This window comes from Pelobates fuscus, chromosome 3 (genome assembly GCF_036172605.1).
Source record: "Pelobates fuscus isolate aPelFus1 chromosome 3, aPelFus1.pri, whole genome shotgun sequence".
In the NCBI taxonomy this organism is placed as follows: Eukaryota; Metazoa; Chordata; class Amphibia; order Anura; family Pelobatidae; genus Pelobates; species Pelobates fuscus.
In genome coordinates this window covers 318116601-318137747 of record NC_086319.1, presented here as the reverse complement: position 1 = coordinate 318137747, position 21147 = coordinate 318116601, and the positions used below count along the sequence as shown (strand labels likewise).

At 38.1% G+C, this 21147-nt stretch overlaps 1 protein-coding gene across 3 annotated transcripts in view; it reads right to left on the bottom strand.

The window, feature by feature from the left end:
* Window positions 1-21147, bottom strand: part of CEMIP (cell migration inducing hyaluronidase 1) — a 119062-nt gene that overhangs the window by 46448 nt on the left and 51467 nt on the right. For all 3 annotated transcript variants that reach the window (XM_063448907.1, XM_063448908.1, XM_063448909.1), the window contains exons 2-11: window positions 20777-20871; window positions 16801-16941; window positions 15817-15955; window positions 14074-14310; window positions 13359-13538; window positions 12381-12451; window positions 10038-10133; window positions 8437-8558; window positions 6762-6903; window positions 2563-2754 (exon numbers count right to left, since the gene is read on the bottom strand). In XM_063448907.1, the coding sequence (XP_063304977.1) occupies window positions 2563-2754; window positions 6762-6903; window positions 8437-8558; window positions 10038-10133; window positions 12381-12451; window positions 13359-13538; window positions 14074-14310; window positions 15817-15955; window positions 16801-16941; window positions 20777-20849 (1393 nt within the window). In that variant the 5' untranslated portion in view covers window positions 20850-20871. The remainder of the gene's footprint in view (window positions 1-2562; window positions 2755-6761; window positions 6904-8436; window positions 8559-10037; window positions 10134-12380; window positions 12452-13358; window positions 13539-14073; window positions 14311-15816; window positions 15956-16800; window positions 16942-20776; window positions 20872-21147) is intronic.

Genomic DNA, 21147 nt, shown 5'->3' with positions numbered 1-21147 from the left:
GTATGTCTGTGGGTGCTGTGTATGTGTGTGTGTGTGTGTATGTCTATGGGTGCTGTATGTGTGTGTGGGTGCTGTGTATGTGTGTGTGTGAGTGATTGTTGGGGGGTGGAAGTGGGGGTACATTACTTAATATCCCCCCTCCCTTCTTACTTTATGTAGGGAGGGGGGATCTTTCCTTGCTGCTTTCCCTGGTGGTCCAGTGGAGGTGGGGGCAGATCAGTTATCCCCCCTCCCTTCTTACCTTATGCCTGGGAGGGGGGATCCTGCGGCTGCCATCCATCCCTGGTGGTCCAGTGGAGAGTGAACTCTAGCCCCGCAGGGCTAGAGTTCACTCACGCGAGATCTGAGCGTTGCCGCGGCAACGCTCAGATCTCGCGAGAGGAACCCGGCGGAGCTGCTGGCAAGAGCTCCGCCGGTCCTCTCCTGCCTCCCTCACTGCCTGTGAGCCGGTGAGGGGAGGCTGAGAGCAGAGCCGGCGCTCGGATAGCGCCAGCTCTGCATGAGCCGGCAGGGGAGATCCTGAGATCTCCCCTGCCGGTCTCAATACATAGGCGTGCCGCGGGGATTAGGGTGTGCCCAGGCACACCCGGCACACCCCGTGCGCACGCCTATGGTCCCAATGCTTTCCTCGGCCATGGAGGTCCGGGGCAGCCAGCTGTGGCTAGACCAGGCGGAGATGGAGAATAGGTAAGTTTAAATAACTTTTTATTCCATTCTGGGAGGAGGAGGTGGGACCCAAATAGCTGGTCTAACACTATAGTGATAGGAATCCATGTTTGTATTCCTAACACTATACTGTTCCATTAATCACCATAACCTGAATCACAGGAGACGGGAGTTAAGCAGCAACAGCCCAAATTACAGGAATCCTCTAGAATTCTCACCCTTGCTGGAGAGAATATATTTTACAGTAGTTTTATGCTGTCCCAATCTAAACTTGGATTTTTGGAACCAAATCCCACGAAACAGACAGCACGGAATCAGAACGAGCTATTCATTCATAGCACCCTTGCACGGATATTCTTAATAAAACAAAGGGTTATTCAATAAAGTATGAATTGTCAGTAATTTAAAGTGAATATAAAATTTGAGGCCAGAATAGCCATGTCTAAGACAGCTTTCGTTCCAGCTTGCATATTTTGGGCTAATATTTTAAATCACTTTTCAATTCCTGACAATCCACGCTTTAATAAATAATCCTGAATGTGTTTTTTCAATCACAGATGAATTTTCAGTAGCAAAATCCTCAGCTCTTTACTATGTTATTGAAGCTAGCCCATGTTGAGTTGATGATTTAGCTACTTAAATACTCATCCGAGCTAGAACTAAAAGCTTTGCACAGATCTCTACTTGACATGTTAAATCTGTCTGGCAACTCATAGCTCGCAGCGTCTGTTAGTACACTATCACTATATTGTATGTAAATATTGATTCATTTTTCCTCCTACATATAGAAAGATAAAAAGTGGATTAGAATGTTTTGTAATCAGAGAATCCCGCTTGCTCTAAAAAAGAGAAACCAGAAAAGGATTCTAGATAATGGATTGCTGTTTCTCTGTACAAAAATACATTTTTGTTCCATGACCTCTCGCACACACAGTCTCTATGCCACTCTGGCTGAACCTTTTCCCCTGCTTTGCTTTCTTTTAATGCCTTGCTTAGTATCTTCATAAGGTTACACTTTCCCGACCGCATTATTTTCTTTGAGAATTGTCCAAGCTTTCCTTTTGCTGTGTGATCGCAGTCCCATCGGGTGGATATAATTATGCTAATACAATGTTACATGTAGGCCAATGCCCCCTGAGGTGTTCTTGTACCAAAGATAAAGGTGCTTTAGTTAATGTTTAAATGCTGAAGAATGTTATTTTACTTATCCAGAGTTCTCATCGTTAGAGGAATAAGTATAGCTGGTCTAATGCAATGTGGTTATCGAAATTTCCCCATTTTCCAGTAATATATTTAGACAAAGGAAGGTCTGGGGCAGAAAATAAATAAAATACAGGCCCACAACAGCAACTTAAAAACAAAAACCATTATGCAGTTTTCATTTAACAATGTATTTGTCTGAAATGTCTAATTCAGTGATGTCACCGGCAAGTCGTATATATAATCTCCCTATGCAAAACGTTTCAGCCTACAAATTTGAGTGCCCGTCAATAAAAAACCTTGCTCAAATCCAATCTCCCTGATTTGATATAAACAGCCAGTAGCAATACATCATGGCTGTAGTTACGCCTAAGGTTTAGAGCGTGAAAGACTATCAGGGATCCGCCATGAACTACTGATTACCAATGGAAATATTATACTCCATAATACAACTGATAATCATTAATAACAAAAAAAGTAACGGCTTTTAGCATAAAATCAAATACTAGAAATGAGAATTCCATGGAGAGTGAAATGCAACAATAGCTCTGGGTTTATTAAGGAAAGCCAAATTAAAAAAATATCAAATACAGGCACATCTGGTTTGGTGTTGGTCACCTGCCTTATAGAAACAGACAAGTAGAATGGAATGGCTAGAGGCAATTCAAGGAAACACATGCATAGAAACAAGCTTACCTTCCACTTTGACTTGATTGGGAGAACAGGCCCTACAAGGCAGTATCCGAAACTCCTCAGCCTGGTACATGGAGTAATCTGTACTGGCCACAACAACAGTGTCCCCAGCTCTCCAGGACTGAGCATCGTCAGCCAGGTGCAGGATGGTGCTGTTTACATTGGTATCTATAGTCACAGTCAGCCTGGGCTTCACTATTAAATATAAGGAGCATAGCAATTCATTAGGAGTTGAGAAAACAGTGCAATATATAAAGCAGCGATCTGTACTGCGTTGAAACATTTGCAGTTTTTTGTGTAACTGTTCTAAAAAACAATTAATGCAATTCATAGGAGAAAAAAGAGAACAGGACTATTCATGAATTGAAATTGCAAGTCCTGTGCTACCAGACAGGTCGTAAAAAGTTAGTCACCCTTGGAAGCCTGGAGAGTTCATGATATTACTCACCAGGGGTGAAGTTCTACTTGCCAGGCTACAGTTTCACTCACCACTGGCTAGAGGAGAGAGGACATTTTGAGCCCTGGACTAATGTGTGAATTGCCGGGAATACAAAGGGAATATAAACGGAATGAAACATTTTAGAGTAATATAGCTGGACTGAAAACATTGCCTACAATTTTAAATTCACTTTCTATTCCCACCAATTGACACTTTAGTGACTGGCCCACAGAAGATTCCATCTCCAACGTGTCCTTATCACTGCCAGTCGCCTGACCTCAGCAGTTGTTTTAACACTTCTGAGTGCGTTATGTGCATTAGAACGATCAAAGATGAAATTGTTGTTGATTTTATGCTAATATAGATCATTGCCCATTTGGAACAAAAATATGAATAGCGTCCAGCAGAAAAACCAGGAGTTGATTGGAAATGTTTTGTATATTAGCTATTTGTTGGTTCCATATAAGGCCTTGTATATTAACAAAGTACTATGTTTTTGTTAAAGAACTAAGTGCATGATTACACATGGTGATGCTGCGATCTAATACAAATGTTTGCAAAGGGAAAATCCCAAATCAAGATGGCAACCATATCTCTACTGGATCACAAAGTAAAGCCACATGGTCTTGCTTAGTGTAAAATGGAATAATATGTTCACTCCAAGTTATACCATCACCACTAGATTCCTTGGTATAACAATCACAGTCACACGCATAGCAAATTCATTGTGAATATATATATGTATATCAATTTAGTTTAAACATGTGTTAGATATCAAGCAGTTGACAGCTGTGCACAGTGCCAATTTTAAAGAAAAATGTTTTCCAAAAATAGATTGAAAAAGTACCCGTGGCTCCACTACCCTTTCTAATGATATAGTGGATGTGCTATAAACAGTGCTCACCCCAGCCCTGGTTCTGATTAACGTAGATTTACTGACACAAATTGACTTAACCCCTTAAGGACACATGACATGTGTGACATGTCATGATTCCCTTTTATTCCAGAAGTTTGGTCCTTAAGGGGTTAAAGCATGAAAGCTACCAATTAAGTCATTTTTGTGATGTTTGTTTTTCCCACACTAATTTTGTTGTTTAATTAGTTAAAAAGACGTGATAGACAAAGCAGTCCAACATAATATTTATGTAGTGCAGATTATTCTTTCTGGTATTAAACAAGAAGGGGCATATTTCTATATGTTAGGGACAAATATCATGGATACTTATATAAAATGTGAAAGGAAATCCTCACTTAGAACCTCTACTGCAGTGAGGGAAAATAGTATTTGATCCCCTGCTGATTTTAAACGTTTGTCCACTGACAAAGGAATGATCAGTCTATAATTTTAATGGTAGATGTATTTTAACAGTGAGAGACCGAAGAACAAACAGATAGATCCAGAAAAACGCATGTCAAAAAAGTTATAAATTGATTTGCATGTCAATGAGTGAAATAAGTATTTGATCTCCTATCAATCAGCAAGATTTCTGGCTCCCAGGTGTTTTTTATACAGGTGACGAGCTGAGATTAGGAGCACTCTCTTAAAGGGAGTGCTCCTAATCTCAGCTTGTTACCTGTATAAAAGACACCTGTCCACAGAAGCAATCAATGAATCAGATTCCAAGCTCTCCACCATGGCCAAGACCAAAGAGCTGTCCAAGGATGTCAGGGACAAGATTGTAGACCTACACAAGGCTGGAAGGAGCTACAAGACCTTGGTGAGAAGGTGACAACAATTGGTGCGATTATTCGCAAATGGAAGAAACACAAAATAACTGTCAGTCTCCCTCGGTCTGATGCTCCGTGCAAGATCATGAGAACGGTAAGATCCCCCAGAACTACATGGAAGGATCTTGTTAATGATCTCAAGGTAGCTGGGACCATAGTCACCAAGAAAACAATTGGTAATACACTACGCGGTGAAGGACTGAAATCCTGCAGCGCCCGCAAGGTCCCCCTGCTCAAGAAAGCTCATGTACAGGCCTGTCTGAATTTTGACAATGAACATCTGAATGATTCATCCAGTTCTGGATGAACTGGGTGAAAGTGTTGTGATCAGAAGAGACCAAAATCGAGCACTTGGGCATTAACTCAACTCGCCGTGTTTGGAAGAGGAGGAATGCTGTCTATTAACCCAAGAACACAATCCCCACTGTCAAACATGGAGGGTAAAACATTATGTTTTGGGGGTGTTTTTCTGCTAAGGGGACAGGACAACTGCTCCACATCAAAGGGATGATGGACAGGGCCATGTACAGTCAAATCTTGGGTGAGAACCTCCTTCCCTCCTCCAGGGCCTTGAAAATGGGTTGTGGATGGGTATTCCAGCATGACAATGACCCAAAACACACTTGGAGAGGATCTGCGAAGAGGAGTTGGACAAAATCCCTCCTGAGATGTGTGCAAACCTGGAGGCCAACTACAAGAAACGTCTGACCTCTGTGATTGCCAACAAGGGTTTTGCCACTAAGTAGTAAGTCAAAGGGGTCAAATATTTATTTCACTCGTTGGCATGCAAATAAATGTATAACTTTTTTTGACATGCGCTTTTTCTGATTTTTGTTTTGTTATTTTGTCTCTCACTGTTAAAATACACCTACCATTAAAATGATAGACTGATCATATCTTTGTCAGTGGGCAAAAATTCAAAATTAGCAGGGCATCAAATACTTTTCCCCCTCACTGTACATGCAATCTATGCAGGATCAATCATGTGCTCTATGCTATATGAAGCTGTTTGACAACTCTAGGACCCACGCCATCCCCTTCTTAGCTCTATATAAACAGTACCACCATGTTCAAGTATATACTGTGTATTGGTTCATTTTGTAAGGGATTCATAGGACATGGTGTTGCACGATGGAATGGTTTTGATTCATCACTTTGGCCATGCCACTGCTTATAGAGCACCTCTCGAACAACAACTACATGAAGAATAGAATGAAATTGCAAAAATGAGCATAGTAGAAATGACAAAAATTCTGATGCATTGTGGATTAAATTATAAAAATATGTACGGCATTTTGTGTAGCCTTTCAAACGAAACATATCATCTTTCATTTGTATTTGTCCTATTTGCATGATGCACTTGGATATATATTGCAGGACCCGCATGCGGGCAGAGGATAACATTTGGGGAGGCTGCATGCCCACTGAATGCTAAGTGGCAACTAAGAATAATATTACATCCCACCACTTTAGTCTTAGGTGACAACTTATAAGAATAATTATGGTTTGGCTCCATTATAGTTTACCTTCTACACATGCCAGTCTGTCACAGAAAACTCATATTAACACTCTGAAGTAGTAGAGACTCTGGGCAGGCATCACAATAATAGGTTACTGTCTTAGTAACTAATTTCCACTGTCTGGAACCCTATACAAATGTGACCGGAATGGTCAGGAAGGATGTTACTCATGAAGATTTCTTTAAATAGCAAATCAGGGTTCAAAATTTCCACTGACCCACAAGCCATTGGGCAGTGAAAACTGAGCCCGGGGGAGCATAAATTAGACTCGGGTGAGTGTCATGGACTCTCCAGGCTTTTAATGATGAGTAACTTGAATGCCTGTATAGTAGCGAAGAACCTGACATTTTTATCCCATTGTGATTCAATAATACTGTTATCTTTATCATCTGTTATCCATATTTTTAAAAGTTCTAAAAATGTTCTAACCATATGTATTAAACAGGTTTGCTAAATATATTAAAGAATAAGTTAGCAGAAAAATAATAAAATGTTATTAAACATTGACCACATACCAGGCTTTCCACAAAGAAATCGGACCTTGTAGTTAGGGCATGGAGCATGAACCTGGTCATTCTGACGGCACTCAAACCTATAATCATGCCCCCCCTTGTAGAAAACCTGTGTTGGTATATTGGTTCCATCAACTGTTGTGACCTGCAGAAAAAGAACAGATTTTAACTCAGTCAATGCTTTGACCTTGGCAATGCAAATTATTGCTCAGTGTCACATTGATGCAATTACCACATAGAAAAAAACATAATGGTCTTCTTTGCGGACAAACCTACAGACTACTTTATTTGCCAGGCATTTTTTCAGCTGATTTAATCCTCTCTATTTGCTCGTATGGTCCAGGAAACAGAAGCATTTCTCAACAAGACGTCAGAGTCTTCCACGAATGCCTGTGGTTTCTGTTTCTTCCTTGGAATTGCATACAATTTAAACTATAAATTCTTATTTTTGTACTTGAGCTTTAACATGGAAAAAGTGATGTATACATCAACGCCTGTGGACATTTTTACACATATAAAAATAGTAAAAACAACAAAAAAGCAAAACAAAACACAATTATAACTACAAACATATTATGCATTTTGTGTCTCTCGGTATAATTTGTATATGTAAGTATTAAAATGCAGTGAAGATCACTGACACACAGAACACAAAGAGACATCACTTCATACCCCTGCTTTGAAAGTGCACAAGCCAATATATACTCTGGGCCTAATTCTAGCTGGCTGTACGTCTTGTGAATTGCAGTCCACAAGGGTTACTAGAGGCTGTATTTTCCTTTCTGTGGCATGCCTATCCCATTCTGGATTTAGCTTTCCATACAGTAAGTTAATGTCCTACAAAAACAGTTATTGAAAAACGACATTATCTCTTCTCGATCTTAACATAAATTTTCATTTATGTTTTAATAAGACTTGCCAGACACATCTGTTGATGGATTTCTTAGAAAATATTTGATTTGTATAAAGAGACAATTTTTGGTTGGATACCGTTCTGCTTACACTTTATCAGATAATAACATTTTTATTACACTTTAGGACCATCGCAGTCATAATGATCCTTCCTCTCAGCACAACAAGTTCAGGCATCCTGTGTGTATTTTAATTCATGAATCACAGCTTAATATTTGTGGAAATGATGCAGCTAATGTCCTGTGTTTCTGCTCACCTACAATGAGGCCTTTGTTTAACAATTTATTAAATAATCTGAGATATGGACTTCCCGGTTGATAAACCAAATAGGATTTCCAAATCATCTCATTTGGTCTCACTGTGAGGTCCTTTGATGATGGCACTTAGCCCAATCTCCAACCTAAAGAGATCGTAAGACTGAGGCACTGCCCCTTCAACACATAAGAATCTCTAGATTCTGATAACGACATTGATGACATGTAGCCACTGCATAATATCCCTACTGAGAATGCAAATGCTTGTAATGAGATGGGCTACATGCTGCCTGATTTACAGTGTGATGTCATATAAAAAAAAGCATGTATGATTAAGAGTAATACCATACTCCCACGTGATTGCATTTGCAAGTAACACATCTTACTGTTAATGTATCAGATGTATTTCCAAATCAAAAGAATTCTATTTCAGTTTGTATGTGTATTGCATTGTGCAGTACCGTACTGTGACAATATGTCTGTGCGTTTTACAAATTGGTATCATTACATACCTGTATATCAATAGGGTTTGTGCAGATTTTTCCAGTATACGCTGCTTTAAATTCAGACAACTTTTCCCAGTCTCTGTGTCTTGATTTTTCATATTTGTCAAACCATTCAGTCCATTCCACATCTGGAATAAAAGAGAAAGATTTGTCTGTTCATTTGCAAGTAAAACAAAAGGGGAAAAAAAAGCATATAGATAAAGTCTAGAATTTTAAGCAATTACTCCAAATTGAATAAACTTATTTTTCTAAAAAGTGAACTTTAAACTGAAATACACTTATTGGTTTCATAAGCTAAAACAACACGCCACGATGAAACTTTAACCAGGTTAAAAACATCAGAGGTTACAATTACTAGGCTACCAGCGGTGGTGGTGGAGTTAAAGGGTTAATATAACCCTTTCGAGAGGTTTGCTGTGTAAAGTGCCATGTTGGCACTTGGGAGAAGGTCTCCCCTGTCAATTTGTAGTAAAACCTGCAACAACAAAAAAATAAAATGTTTTACTTGCCTAAAAATCCTGTGCCAGGCGCTGCCCCGGCGCAGCTCTCCCGCACCAGAGTTCTGGACTGCAAAGTCACATGAGCTGCGGGTGCAACTTGCTCCCAGCACACACTTACAAATATCTCAAGCTAAAACACTGCACATACTGAGTCCTAACACCATGACCACTTCAAATCACTGAAGTGGTCATGGTGGATGGAGTAACCCTTTGTAGAATACTGCGAGTATTGTTCAAATATGTGGACCTCACTTTGTTGTACTTATTAAGATTCTTCAAGGTTAGCTTCAGGACCTCTCAAAATATATTTTATTAGTTTGGCATAGACTTTTTTTTTATATCCACATTAGTTATTGTGTGTAATTTTGATGAATTGATAGGTGAACATATAACACCAATAAGTACTACTGGCTATGATATTTTTAAGGGACAAAACATTTTTCTGTAAGATTTGGTGAGCTGTTTAATGTCAGGGTCACTGTAAAAAGGACATGTACAGGATGACGATTATGCAAGAGCTTTGATAATTAAAGCTAAAGTTCTGCCTCTTGAATCAGAAGATACATTCTAGAGCCAACAAAAACATAGAAGATACTTTTCAGTGATCAAAAATAGCAAGTGACATTTCAGGGTAAGTAATAAATGCCTCCGATAATGAAGTTAGACCAGGGAGAGAACATTGATGTAGTACCTAGCCAAGGCAAAAACTCAGAGACCGCAAGCAGTGAAGATCAGCAAATAAGGCAAAGCATTTAAAGGGAAGTCTGTCCTTGACAAACTAGCAGCTCAGACATGTATCTGCTATATTTATGGAATAAACTGTATGACTACCCAGGAGGGCATTCTGCAGGCAAAGGCTTCGCTAGTGAATAAATGAGCCATGTGTTCAAATTACAAGAGCTGTCAACGAGTAAATATTGATCTTAAAGGATGTGGAGAACAGAAAATGCCAACAGAAATTTTTCTACTCGATTTTAATAGCACCTTCCAATAAAATGAAAAGGCAAACCACCAAAACGGGTGATAACATTATAAACATGCAAAATAAACATGTTTTTGTTTTTTTTTCACTTGAGCAACGTGCAGAAATGACATTTTATCTCTTACCATGAACCCATTCGCTGGTTGAAGAAACATTGAATTGTTCACCGTTTTCAGCTCGAAAAAGTTTGTGTACCTTAGCCACTGCAGGCCCTCTGCTTCCTGTAAAACATATAAATAGCTCAGGAAGCAGCTTAAAAATATCAACTGCAACAGGTACATAGAAAAAAAAAATCAGGTTGACTGGGAAATCACAGGAAAAGACCATACAAGAGCATACATTCAACTATTTTTTTTACCAACATTTTGAGTTCCCAACAATGTATACTTTAGAGAAGCATTATAAATAAAAACTCACTTCAACTGCATATAGCACAGTTTGGTAACTGTAGCAGCTCCCGTTACTCTCTTTCAAATCTAGCGTTAACGGAAGCCACGCAGTTTAACAACTGCAACTTAAAGCTACACACACTGTTACCATCTGGGGACTTTGCAGAATTCACAAAGACGCCCAAAGATGACATCACTGCTGATCAGGTGGTCGTGAGGGGGCAGGTAAAGGTGAGATTTACTTACCTGAACCTGTCTCTCGCGGGCATGTCTATTTTCCTCTAGCGGGTCATCTTCAGCTCCTGGCACTTTAGTATGCCTCTTGACGGGGTTGGTATTTCAGTGAAATTCCAACACAGTCAAAGTGAGTATTTCATAACAATTCTATCTTTACGAAATACTAATTTTTCAGGGGCATGACAGTGCCGCTTTAAAAATAAACATGCAACTTTTGGGTCTTCAATATAGAACCCACATGCCATTATACGAATGCTGGCAGTAAGGAGGAGGTGTAGATAACATAGGGAGAATATATATTGTTTAACTGACAAACGCTGAATAGTAACCGGTGGTTAATAAGTCTAATATTAAATTATTTAAAAAATAACGACTTGTTATTTTATATTTAAAGGCTGATCCATCAGATCCTCTGATATTCCCTGTGCATTTGCATAAACTGTACAACAGAAAGGTCCATCCAACTACACGTAGCCACTATTGTTGCATTCTGAAAGTATTCAATATTATTGGGAGACTTAACCCCATAAGTACCAATGACAGTCTATTTTTCAAACTATTTTTATTGAACCGTATAAAAATATATATATATATGTTTACATTAATTTGTTATATAAAGAAAATCGACATTGAACAATAGGAACGAGAAGAAATAAGAAGGGAAGGTTTAAAACAATTATCAAAAAGGGTAGAGGATGGGTACTATCCAAATGTATAATAATAAAATTGTGGATTTGTTCCAGTCAAAGTATAATACAGAGAGTGATATAACTAATTGTATGTCTAAATATATTGTATATCAATATGTAACAGGGCATGTGGAATTATCTACAGGAGAAACTCTTTACATATATCATTTTCCCAGGCGTCCCAATGGAACTGCAAATTCCCTTTTTGAGGTGAGGGTTGCCTCAAGGCAAGTTCATACCTTTTGTTATTGAGCACTAAAATCAGTGCTTCCTTAATTAATGGTAAAGTTGTAGACTTCCAATAACAAGGTTTGATCGACACAAGAACGTGGCCTACCATGATTCTAATTTTCTTGATGTCTTAGGGAGATTTTTGAATAAACCCATCTCTGAAGGAATGTTATAATTGACAGATCTATCGTTTTAATCAGTGAAGGCATTCCCTGCCAGAACGGTTGTAATTTTGCACAGTGCCACCATATATGTGAGAGTTGTTTGTTTTTCAAATTCATTATACATGCATGTGGGGATTTTGTTGTATATAACTTAAAGCAACATTTTGTCATTTAGAAGATTGATCATGTTTTTATAGGATTAATAGGTAGCCTGGGGGTAATTCTCCCAAACAGAAAAAAATAAATGATTGTGCTTGAAAAATATTGCATAAAGTTTGGTAAACTTTCACCAAAACTGGAAACAGTGATCTCTTTCTCAATCATAATAGAAGAAATTTGAATGATGAAAGCACTTTATATTAGGACTATTGCAAAAAAGGCAAAATGGCTCTCTCTACAGAACTCCACATTGGCTACATTTGTTCTTTTTTTGAAAACCCAAATCCAATAAAAAAAATTGCAAAAAAATACAAATTTGCAAAAAAAATAAATAAATTGAACAAAACCACTAAAATGTTGTACGGGACAAGCTTGACTGACATAAATTAAAATAATTTGTTCTACATGAAAATGCGGTGAACTATTTGGGATTAGGCTAAAGCGTACTTTTATTTGATTACTTTTATTTTATTTTATCTATACAAATATATAGCTATACATATTTTAAGATGTTTCCTTCATTCACGCTTAATTAAAATAATTTAGTTTATGTTTAAGCCATGTTTATTTTTTCGGATTCATTGAGTGTTACACTGTACCTTGGTAATCCACGTGGTCCTCCACAGAACTAGATGGGTCGCCCTTCACCGTGATAAAACTCCATGGATGCCTTGAAAATACAGCACAACACATCCTTTATAACTAGGATTCAGTCCTTCAACACACTGAAGCTTTATAAATGGATGGACTTGTAGCACTAACAGAAAGACAGCCTTGTTTTCTAAAACGTAACGGGCACATGTCAACAAGTGTCACTCATTAGCAATGGATCATGCCCACTGCCAAAATGATTCATTCAGTCTCAGTGGCCTCAGTAATTTCAGCAGTCAAGTCTGAATGATCTCATGAAGATGTGCTATCCAGCAGGGCAGGACAAAACGATGGATCATACGAGGAATCAAACTACACGTTCTGTAAATGGGTACTGTAAGGCTTACTAGGAGAGTGCAAAGTTTATATGGGTTTTATCTGAATAAACAGTCAGAAGGGTTAAAGGTAATTAGGTAACTTTTTTTATATGCTATAAAAACACAAAACTATCCTAATTGAAAAATTAGCCAAGTATCAAACAGAGTTTGTGGTTTAAAATGGAAAGTCATACTAAGAAATTAGCCTTTTTTTTTGCTTATGTAACGACTGAGAGAGGTTTCCTCATTTATGTCCCATGTCCTCAAAATATGACAGCCAATGCGAAATACTAGGAAATAGGGAAATATATCCAAGCGCCTGGGCTTTCTTTGTGTGGTAGAAGCGGCTTTATTAAGTCATCAAGGATATATTGTAATAATCTAGTTTGTTTCTTCAGGCTACATGTCCCTTTAAGCAATGTCACTAAACTCTGCAGAGCTGAAACATTACGTCTATATTTGTGATGTGCTCATGTTCTAAATGATACAATTTGATGGTTATCCAGATGAAGCACTCAACCCTTTTCCGAATATTTTACTGGTGAAAGAACTGGTGGTATCTCACCCATTTGGCACACGCGTGCACACACACGTATATAAAATACACACCTAAAACCAATGTTTAAGAACTTTCTACTGCCCAGTCTGATCATTGCTTTCTTTGCAGAATCGTCCAAATTTCGGGAACCTTCATCATTCACAGCCACTGACAGTATGATGCCATCAGCGATAGATCTAAGGTGGTGAGCCAAGCGTGTGCTCTCGTCTTTAGATTTGTAAGTATCAAATCTGCAAGTAAGCATGTTACAATAATTGTTACATGTTTTATTTACTTCTCTCGCCCCGGATATAATCTGAGACATAATCCATTATGGAAAGTGGAAGAATTAATATAAAGAAATATATTGCAAGTGGAGGAGTCTCTCTAGCCTTGTGGCCGCCTGTCATTGTGCTCTCAACACATACATATGCATTTAAAAAAAACAAACAATCACACACACTAAATAGAAAAATGAATGTGCCTATATACGTGATTATATGTCTATATGTATCACAGACCCACTTTGTTTAGATGTCTCCCTTGCTCCTAAAGTCCTAGCTTACAGATTACCAGCATCAAACTGTGTTCAAATAAACATTACAGTATTTTTACATTTATTTATTTAGGTCTATTATGTGGCCTATTTCCACAAACTAATTTATGCAAGAGACATCCTGAGTGCAATCTAGAACGCTTGTTAAAATAAAATTAAAAAAAAAACAATGTTTTGCAAGATTTTTCCTATGGACTTTTGTTATGGAATTGTGAATTCTATGAACACACCTGTCTGAATGAATCACATCCCCTGTCTTTGGGTCAATTGCATGGACAATAATACCACGGTGCCCCCAGCTCTTCTGAAGGTAGTACCCGCCCTCAGACATGCCACCAGGGTGAAGGGTTTTGTTGAGGAAAGTCCATGACATTTTCTTCTCTCCATGAATTTCAAGGGTTCCTCCGCTTCCCACCCCAATGTATTTATGCCCAAAGTAATCATGAGGTGTCTTGACATCATCTGACCTACAAAGATGAACACAAGAAAAGATCTCTTTAAAATTAAGTGTGATGATATTATTATTAGTAACACAGCAAAAATTATCACAAACAACTCCAATTGTTACGCAGAATTACAATTCCAATGATGCATAGTTCTAAGCTCAACCTTTTGGAGACCCTGGGCCCTGGTCTATGCCCTCATCACAACCTGGTTCTTAAAGACACTTATCGAACACAGGGGTGGATTCGGGGAGGGGCACCAAGGCACTCCCCTGAAGAGCAGCCACTAAATTAGACAATACCATTCTTTCCAGTCAGTCCCTGATAGCAAAGGTGGGGAGGGAGAACTTGGCCTGTATTTCCAGGGCATTTCCAGGGCTCCTGCTACTGTACAAGAGCGTATTTCCTTGTGCCAGCCGGAGGTGAAGACAAGCTGCATTTCCCATTGGACCACCACGGATCAGGAATTATTCCCCCCCTCTGTCCTAAGATTTTTTATATTACATTATTTTATTTTTCTTCCTAACCCTCAGCCTGTTTTCTACCCACACTGAAGAAAAACTGCACGACAAAAATAATCATTCCTAAAGAAGACTATTTAAAAACGTTTCATTATGAAATGTTAGTTATTCTTGAGACTTTCAGAAGACTCTTCCTTTTAAATGCCGGGAGTATCAACTTGGCTGTTGAAAGACACGAATATAAAGGAATTCTCCTCATAAAATGAAGCACTTCAGCTTGCTGACGTGTTTTGTCTGTAAAGTGTGTCCTCTTTTTATTTATTTTTTTATTTTTTTTTACAAAAAGTGCAGATTCCAATAGAAATGGGAAACATTTATAAATAACCCTTGTCAGGCCCCCCTGGCTGTCAATCAGACACCCGGTCCTGTTACTTCCTGGTTGTTTAGCTGAGTGAAGCTAAACTCAAGAGGCAGCAATTGCTCAGAGCACCTGCCTTTCAAAAACTGCTCACTGAGCTGCACTGGAATGTCTGTGATTGGATAATCACAGAAAGTCTGGGCTTTGGAAGAACGGGGGGGGGGGAGAGGGGGGGGGGGGCTTGCAAAGGCTTCAACAAGCTTTTGCAAGCTTTAAATAGATATTCCCCCAATCTAGTTGTATTTTCAAATGGGGTATGTATACTAAATAGTGTCTCTTTAATGATTGAAATTTGTAATAATAACTTCTAAAAGTACTTATTTTTAAAAGCAGATGTAAACATTGGAATATCCAAGTTCTGCCTTCATGCTTTAATGGCCTATCCACTAATTTACATATACAAAAGAATAAAGGTAATATTTGCCCCTAACGGCAAATCCCATTTTCTTAAAACCACCACACACTGAGAGACTGAGTGCTGTATATAATAATGCACTTATCAATAACCTGAAAGCATTGCTCTGCATAAATCTTAATAATCTTTCTACTATCTTCATTATGTATTCTAAAATAGAATTCAAGCTATGAAGGCCTCATTCACGACTGGAAAATACAAAACAGTTTTTCATTTTTTACTCAGAACTTCCATACCTTCCATAGAGGATGATGGTAAAATGTCCTTTGAATGGACATTGCTCACTCCCAATATGCAGCTCCCCACCATTCTCTATTAGTATATATCTTGTACGGAGGACGATGGGATTGTTGTCAGGTTTAATAACAAGTATACCTGTAACAGTAGAAGTAGTTCAGTATACAGAAAACAGAAAGACAATTGGTGACATAGGCCAAGTGTAGCAATTAGCAGGCGGCTTATCTCACTGTGCCTCAGAAGGTCAAATAAGTGACCTGATAAGTGACCTGATAAGATAGTTTATTGCCACTTTTTTGTACTTGTTCTGTGATCAGAGATAAACAATAATCCAAAACAGTTCTCCAACTGCAAAGGATGCAATACATGTAAAAGATGGAGAAAAAAAGATAAAAGTTATCCACAATTATTTTCTTATCACATAGTGCACAAACATTTAAAAAAAATATAAAAAAATACTTCACTTTGTCCTCATAAGCTTGGGAGCATATTAGCATCGCTAGTTATTTGATACAAAAACACATTGAACTTTATTTACTATGCTTTACTCTTTTGCCTAAAATTTGCATTTTCCTGGGTCAAATTACCACAAATCCTGGCTTAGTGAAGAAATCAAACCGTTTTAAGACACAAATGACTCCTTGCATGCGCATTAAATGTAAAAATAAACAGTTACTATTTTTGAATTGCACACAAACAGTCTGGGCTGGAAACATTTTGAAGCGCTTCAAGCTGCGGCTGAACATATGGATATATGTAGAGGTGAAAAGTGTCTTTACTGACAAAAAATGAACTGTAAACAGAATAACTGCAGCTGAACATGATTGGTCACAGCAGCTACTAGCTTCACAGAATGGATTAAAGATGTTAGTATGAGATACAGTCATCTAAATAAAATGGATAAATCAGAATTTGGCTGGTAAACTATTTGTCTTTTGGGATGCGTTTGTTAACCGTAACGATGACACAAGAATCTGCCTTACCTCCTGCCGTGATGTGTATGGAGTGTACAGTTGCAGAGGACATTAGAAGAAGATTTTGTTTCCCGTCAATGATCATGTGATTCTCCTGATTGTGTCCAGGATTCCAGGGTTTCAATTGCGTGTCTTCATGGGGGCAAGTCCCTGCGGGAAAAGAGGCAAAGCTCAAAATCTCAATGCTTCTCGTCAAAAATATGAAATTCTCTTTGAATTCCCAATATGTCACCTTTTAATGTATAAGTACCGTAATTTAGGTTTATGCTAAATGATAAACACATTTATACACATACACATACACACACACACACACACTAAAAATTGAAGGAACACGTTGGGCACCATAACACCATAACTTGGGCACCATAAAGCTTAATCTCATTTAAATTGTTATGGTGCCAGGAGCTAAAGCTCTTACAAATGGTTTATTCCCAAAGTTGGGAAGGAGGTCCCAGTCTGCTCTGCACCCTGCTTTCTGGTGATGTCCAAGATTTGAATAAGAAAGCCTCACCTTGGCTGCCACTGACAGTTTGGGGTAGGGGGCCAAACAGACATGCGCCATCTTCACAATGCTGGGGTTAAACCACTTGTAAGCAGTTTAACCACTTCAGATAAGACAGCACCAGAACAACTGTATTCAATTTGCAAGTTTCAATTAATTTGTGATCAGTTTGAACGAACTGATCATTCCATGATTTGCTTATATAGGGTTAAAAGAAACTCTGCCAGTGTTTAAACATTCCCCTTTATCTGAATTATAAGTTGACGGGCTAACAAATAACCAGAGTAAATGTGTTTTTGTCCAAAACGCGACAGGTACCATGTACATTTTACAGGCAAAACTTGGATATTACGTTAAATGAACGTTTGTTCTTAAACAAGAAGTTCTGTTGAGTTACAAAATATAGACTGTAATAGAGTACAACAAAAAGATCTATCATCTTCAAAGTTTCAAATTTGTGCCCAGTTTGGCTATTTTGGCCTTAAATTGCTTGTTTCATCTATCAACACAATCACAGCTGAACCACATCAACGTGCAGGGATTCCTTTAATGAGCTAAACGTCCATGTCTTTTCAGAAAACTGAGTTAAATATTACAACAAATCTTTCATTAGTTTGACACACACACACACACACACACACACGCACACACACACACACACACACACTCACAGAGCTGGACTTGGAGGGGGACCTAAATTATGGAATCTTACGGTTTGCCACGTCCAAGGGCAATAAAAAGTGATGGTATTTAACCAAGTGCAATAAAGAAGTAACACCTAATACAGGCCTACTGGTAAGCATTCATTTTCCGCAGAAGGAAAGTTCCTATTAATATTACCACATAAATTTATTTCATCTTAAAAAAATAAAAAAAGACATTATCAGTTGCCATTTCAGGATGTAACGAGCTAGAATTATGACAAACTGGAGCATGCAAACCAGTCTCTACAAGCCTCTATTAAATTTTATCACCTCAATTTGCTATAGCCTAACTAATAGATCAATAAAAACAGGTCTGACAACATTAATAAATTAACATAGCCTGCCAAACGATTATTCAATTAATAGGAGGCATGGTGTAAGTGAATCGAGCACCTCTCCTGAGTTATATATTTGCTTGTCATTCTGATTGGATTGTTTCCTGTTCTATACATACTGTCTGGGTTATTCACGGTGATACCGTAATTGTTGGAAATTCTGTGTTACTTACAGCGAATTGGAGAATTAAGAAGATGAACTGGGGCTATGGGTGACTTAGAGAAGATTTCTAGTTCAGCCGTTTTGCCTTTGGGTGGAAATTCACTTTGAATTCCCAGCAATCCTCCGTTTATTTAATAACCATCTGATAAACACAATTCTGTAGAACCTGACGTTTCAAACATTCTTGTGGGGTTTGTGAATGTTATTGAGCTAGGCAAACACTTACAAGGCTATTTAATAAAGTGAGAATTCAAAGTGGATTAAAATAGATTTTAAATCCAGAGTAACTAAAATAACAGCATAGCTGACTCAAAAAATAATTTTTTTTTTAAAAATTATATTTTGCAGTTTGGCTATTTATTTTAACCTTAAATTTAAAATTTGCATTGAATTCATCTTGAATTCTTACTTGGTTTAATGAATTACCCTATTAAAACAGAAATAATCTCCTGGTTAGGAGAAACCTGCACATACAATGATATCAAGAGATTCAAAGTTTAAGGGTTACTCCAAGTTTTATAACCACTAGAGCCCGCTGTAGTGTTTATTATGCAAAGATTACCCTGGTCATTTTCCCAAGTTGTAGAGTAAGCAGTTTGCCCTCTTACCTGGGTATTGCCTGGGCTCCTGGTCTGTTCTGAAGCAGATTAACGACATCCAGCTTCTGCAGGGCTACAGAAAGTAGATGCAGATCCTGCTGGCCATTCATTGGCTGAGAGAGAGTCAGCTGACCGCTCTCAGCCAATGGATGGCACACTGTGCATGGAAAGTTGCACAGAATTGCCATTAGCAAACTCAGAACTCTTGTTCAGGGCTGGCTAATGACAACCCAATAATGTTTCCAGAAGTGGAGTTACACCTCTGGCAGGAGAAGGTTAAACTCCATATGTGCAACATTTCATAGCAAAACGCTGCACAAACAGATTCTGGGCACCATGACCAAATATTCTCACAAATGCAAATTAGAACAATATTTTTGCTCCCTTGTTTCTTTCTGGATTAGTTTATGCACTGCAGGAAATCACTTTCCATGTGCTGCCCATCAGCATTACATGAAGACCAGAAAAACATGGGGGATCTGGCAACACCAAAATAAATCAACCATAAACACCATCAGCTATTTTTACAACGTGACATAGTTCTCCTGGAATTGAATTACTTCTATCATATATAGCAGGCCAAATTCAGAGTTTGAGGTAATATTTATACATACAGAGAGTTAGGATAGAGAAGATGTTTTCATTATTTCATTTTGATTCAGTAACAAACTATGTGATGCTATCCGAATGAGTTACAACTTGCTTTACAAAATATTGCGGTTTAGCCGCGTGCGATCCGTGACTTGCCAGATTATAGTTTTATGTTGTACAGCTTCTACTAATTACATTAACCCTTCTAACTTACAACTCTCTGCAGGTCAAAATAAAGGTTATGCTATATATTTTTTTTGAAATGTGGGATGCATCCGATAAAACTTTTTTTTTAATGGAATGCAGTTCATGGTGACCTATAAAATGTAACTATGTAAGTTTAATAAATTAAAACTTTTTGTTTGTGAATCTCTTACAGGAATAATTGTGGGCTTAAAAAGTTTACATGGAAGTTTAAGAGGTGATATGGTATCAGACAGGAGATATTAAATTTTTTGCTACATACAGAAGGTACCAAACAGTAGATACATGAAAATAATCAGATACTCTTCTTATGAGTTTCTGTAAGAAACCTATTGGCATTGTAGAAACTTAGCTTCCTAAAAATGCCACCAAAATAGGTAATGCCCAAATATACCAAGTACAGTTAAGCCAAGCATCTGTGCAGTATTTGGCATTGCAGGCTGTTACTGCATCCTGCAAAAGAATCTCCATAGAGGACACACTTGCTGAGTGCTCTTTCTTCCTTACTACTTCCTGGCTGCTAGAATGCTGAGATGAGATGAGGTTTGACTTTCAGTTTGAAGACGTGGTCTCCAGTTTAGCAGAGGGACAAAACAATACATTGCAAAATAATAATAATAATAATAATTCTCTGCAGGGTGAAAACCAGAGCTGGAGCAAAGCAAAGAATATGTCTGATCTTAATTTAATTTGCAATGCTTTCCAAACCAAGATTCTTTTTGTTTGTGTGTTGATGGGGTTAACCATTATACTATATGTCATCACATACAATCTATTCTAGTCATACAGAGCATTACAGCAGGAATTTCAAAATGATGTGAGTCACTAGTTTATTGTTAGTCTGCTGAGTAAGACACATATCCCAAAGAAGCAGCAAGGCTTACCTGTATGTCCAGGTGCAACAAACAGTGTGCCCAGTGCTAAGCCAAAGGCTATCCACATTCTGCCCCAATTCATGCTTCAGGCAATGTCCAGATCCCTAGCAATGGAAGAGAAAACGGATTATTTAACAATGTGAAAAAGAATAGCGTAATCTTATATACATATTTATAGACCGTTTAGAGCAACAGCTAATTTCTTGCTCATCTCGATTATTATAATATCAATTTAATTAAATGTCACATGAAGCAGGCCACGTGCAACTTCAAAAACTCCTCTAACATCTACTCATCAACTTGATAATAAGACTGACTTCCAGGGAGTGAGTTAGTAAGCCAACACTCAGCAATGTGAACCATTACCAAAGAATAAACAT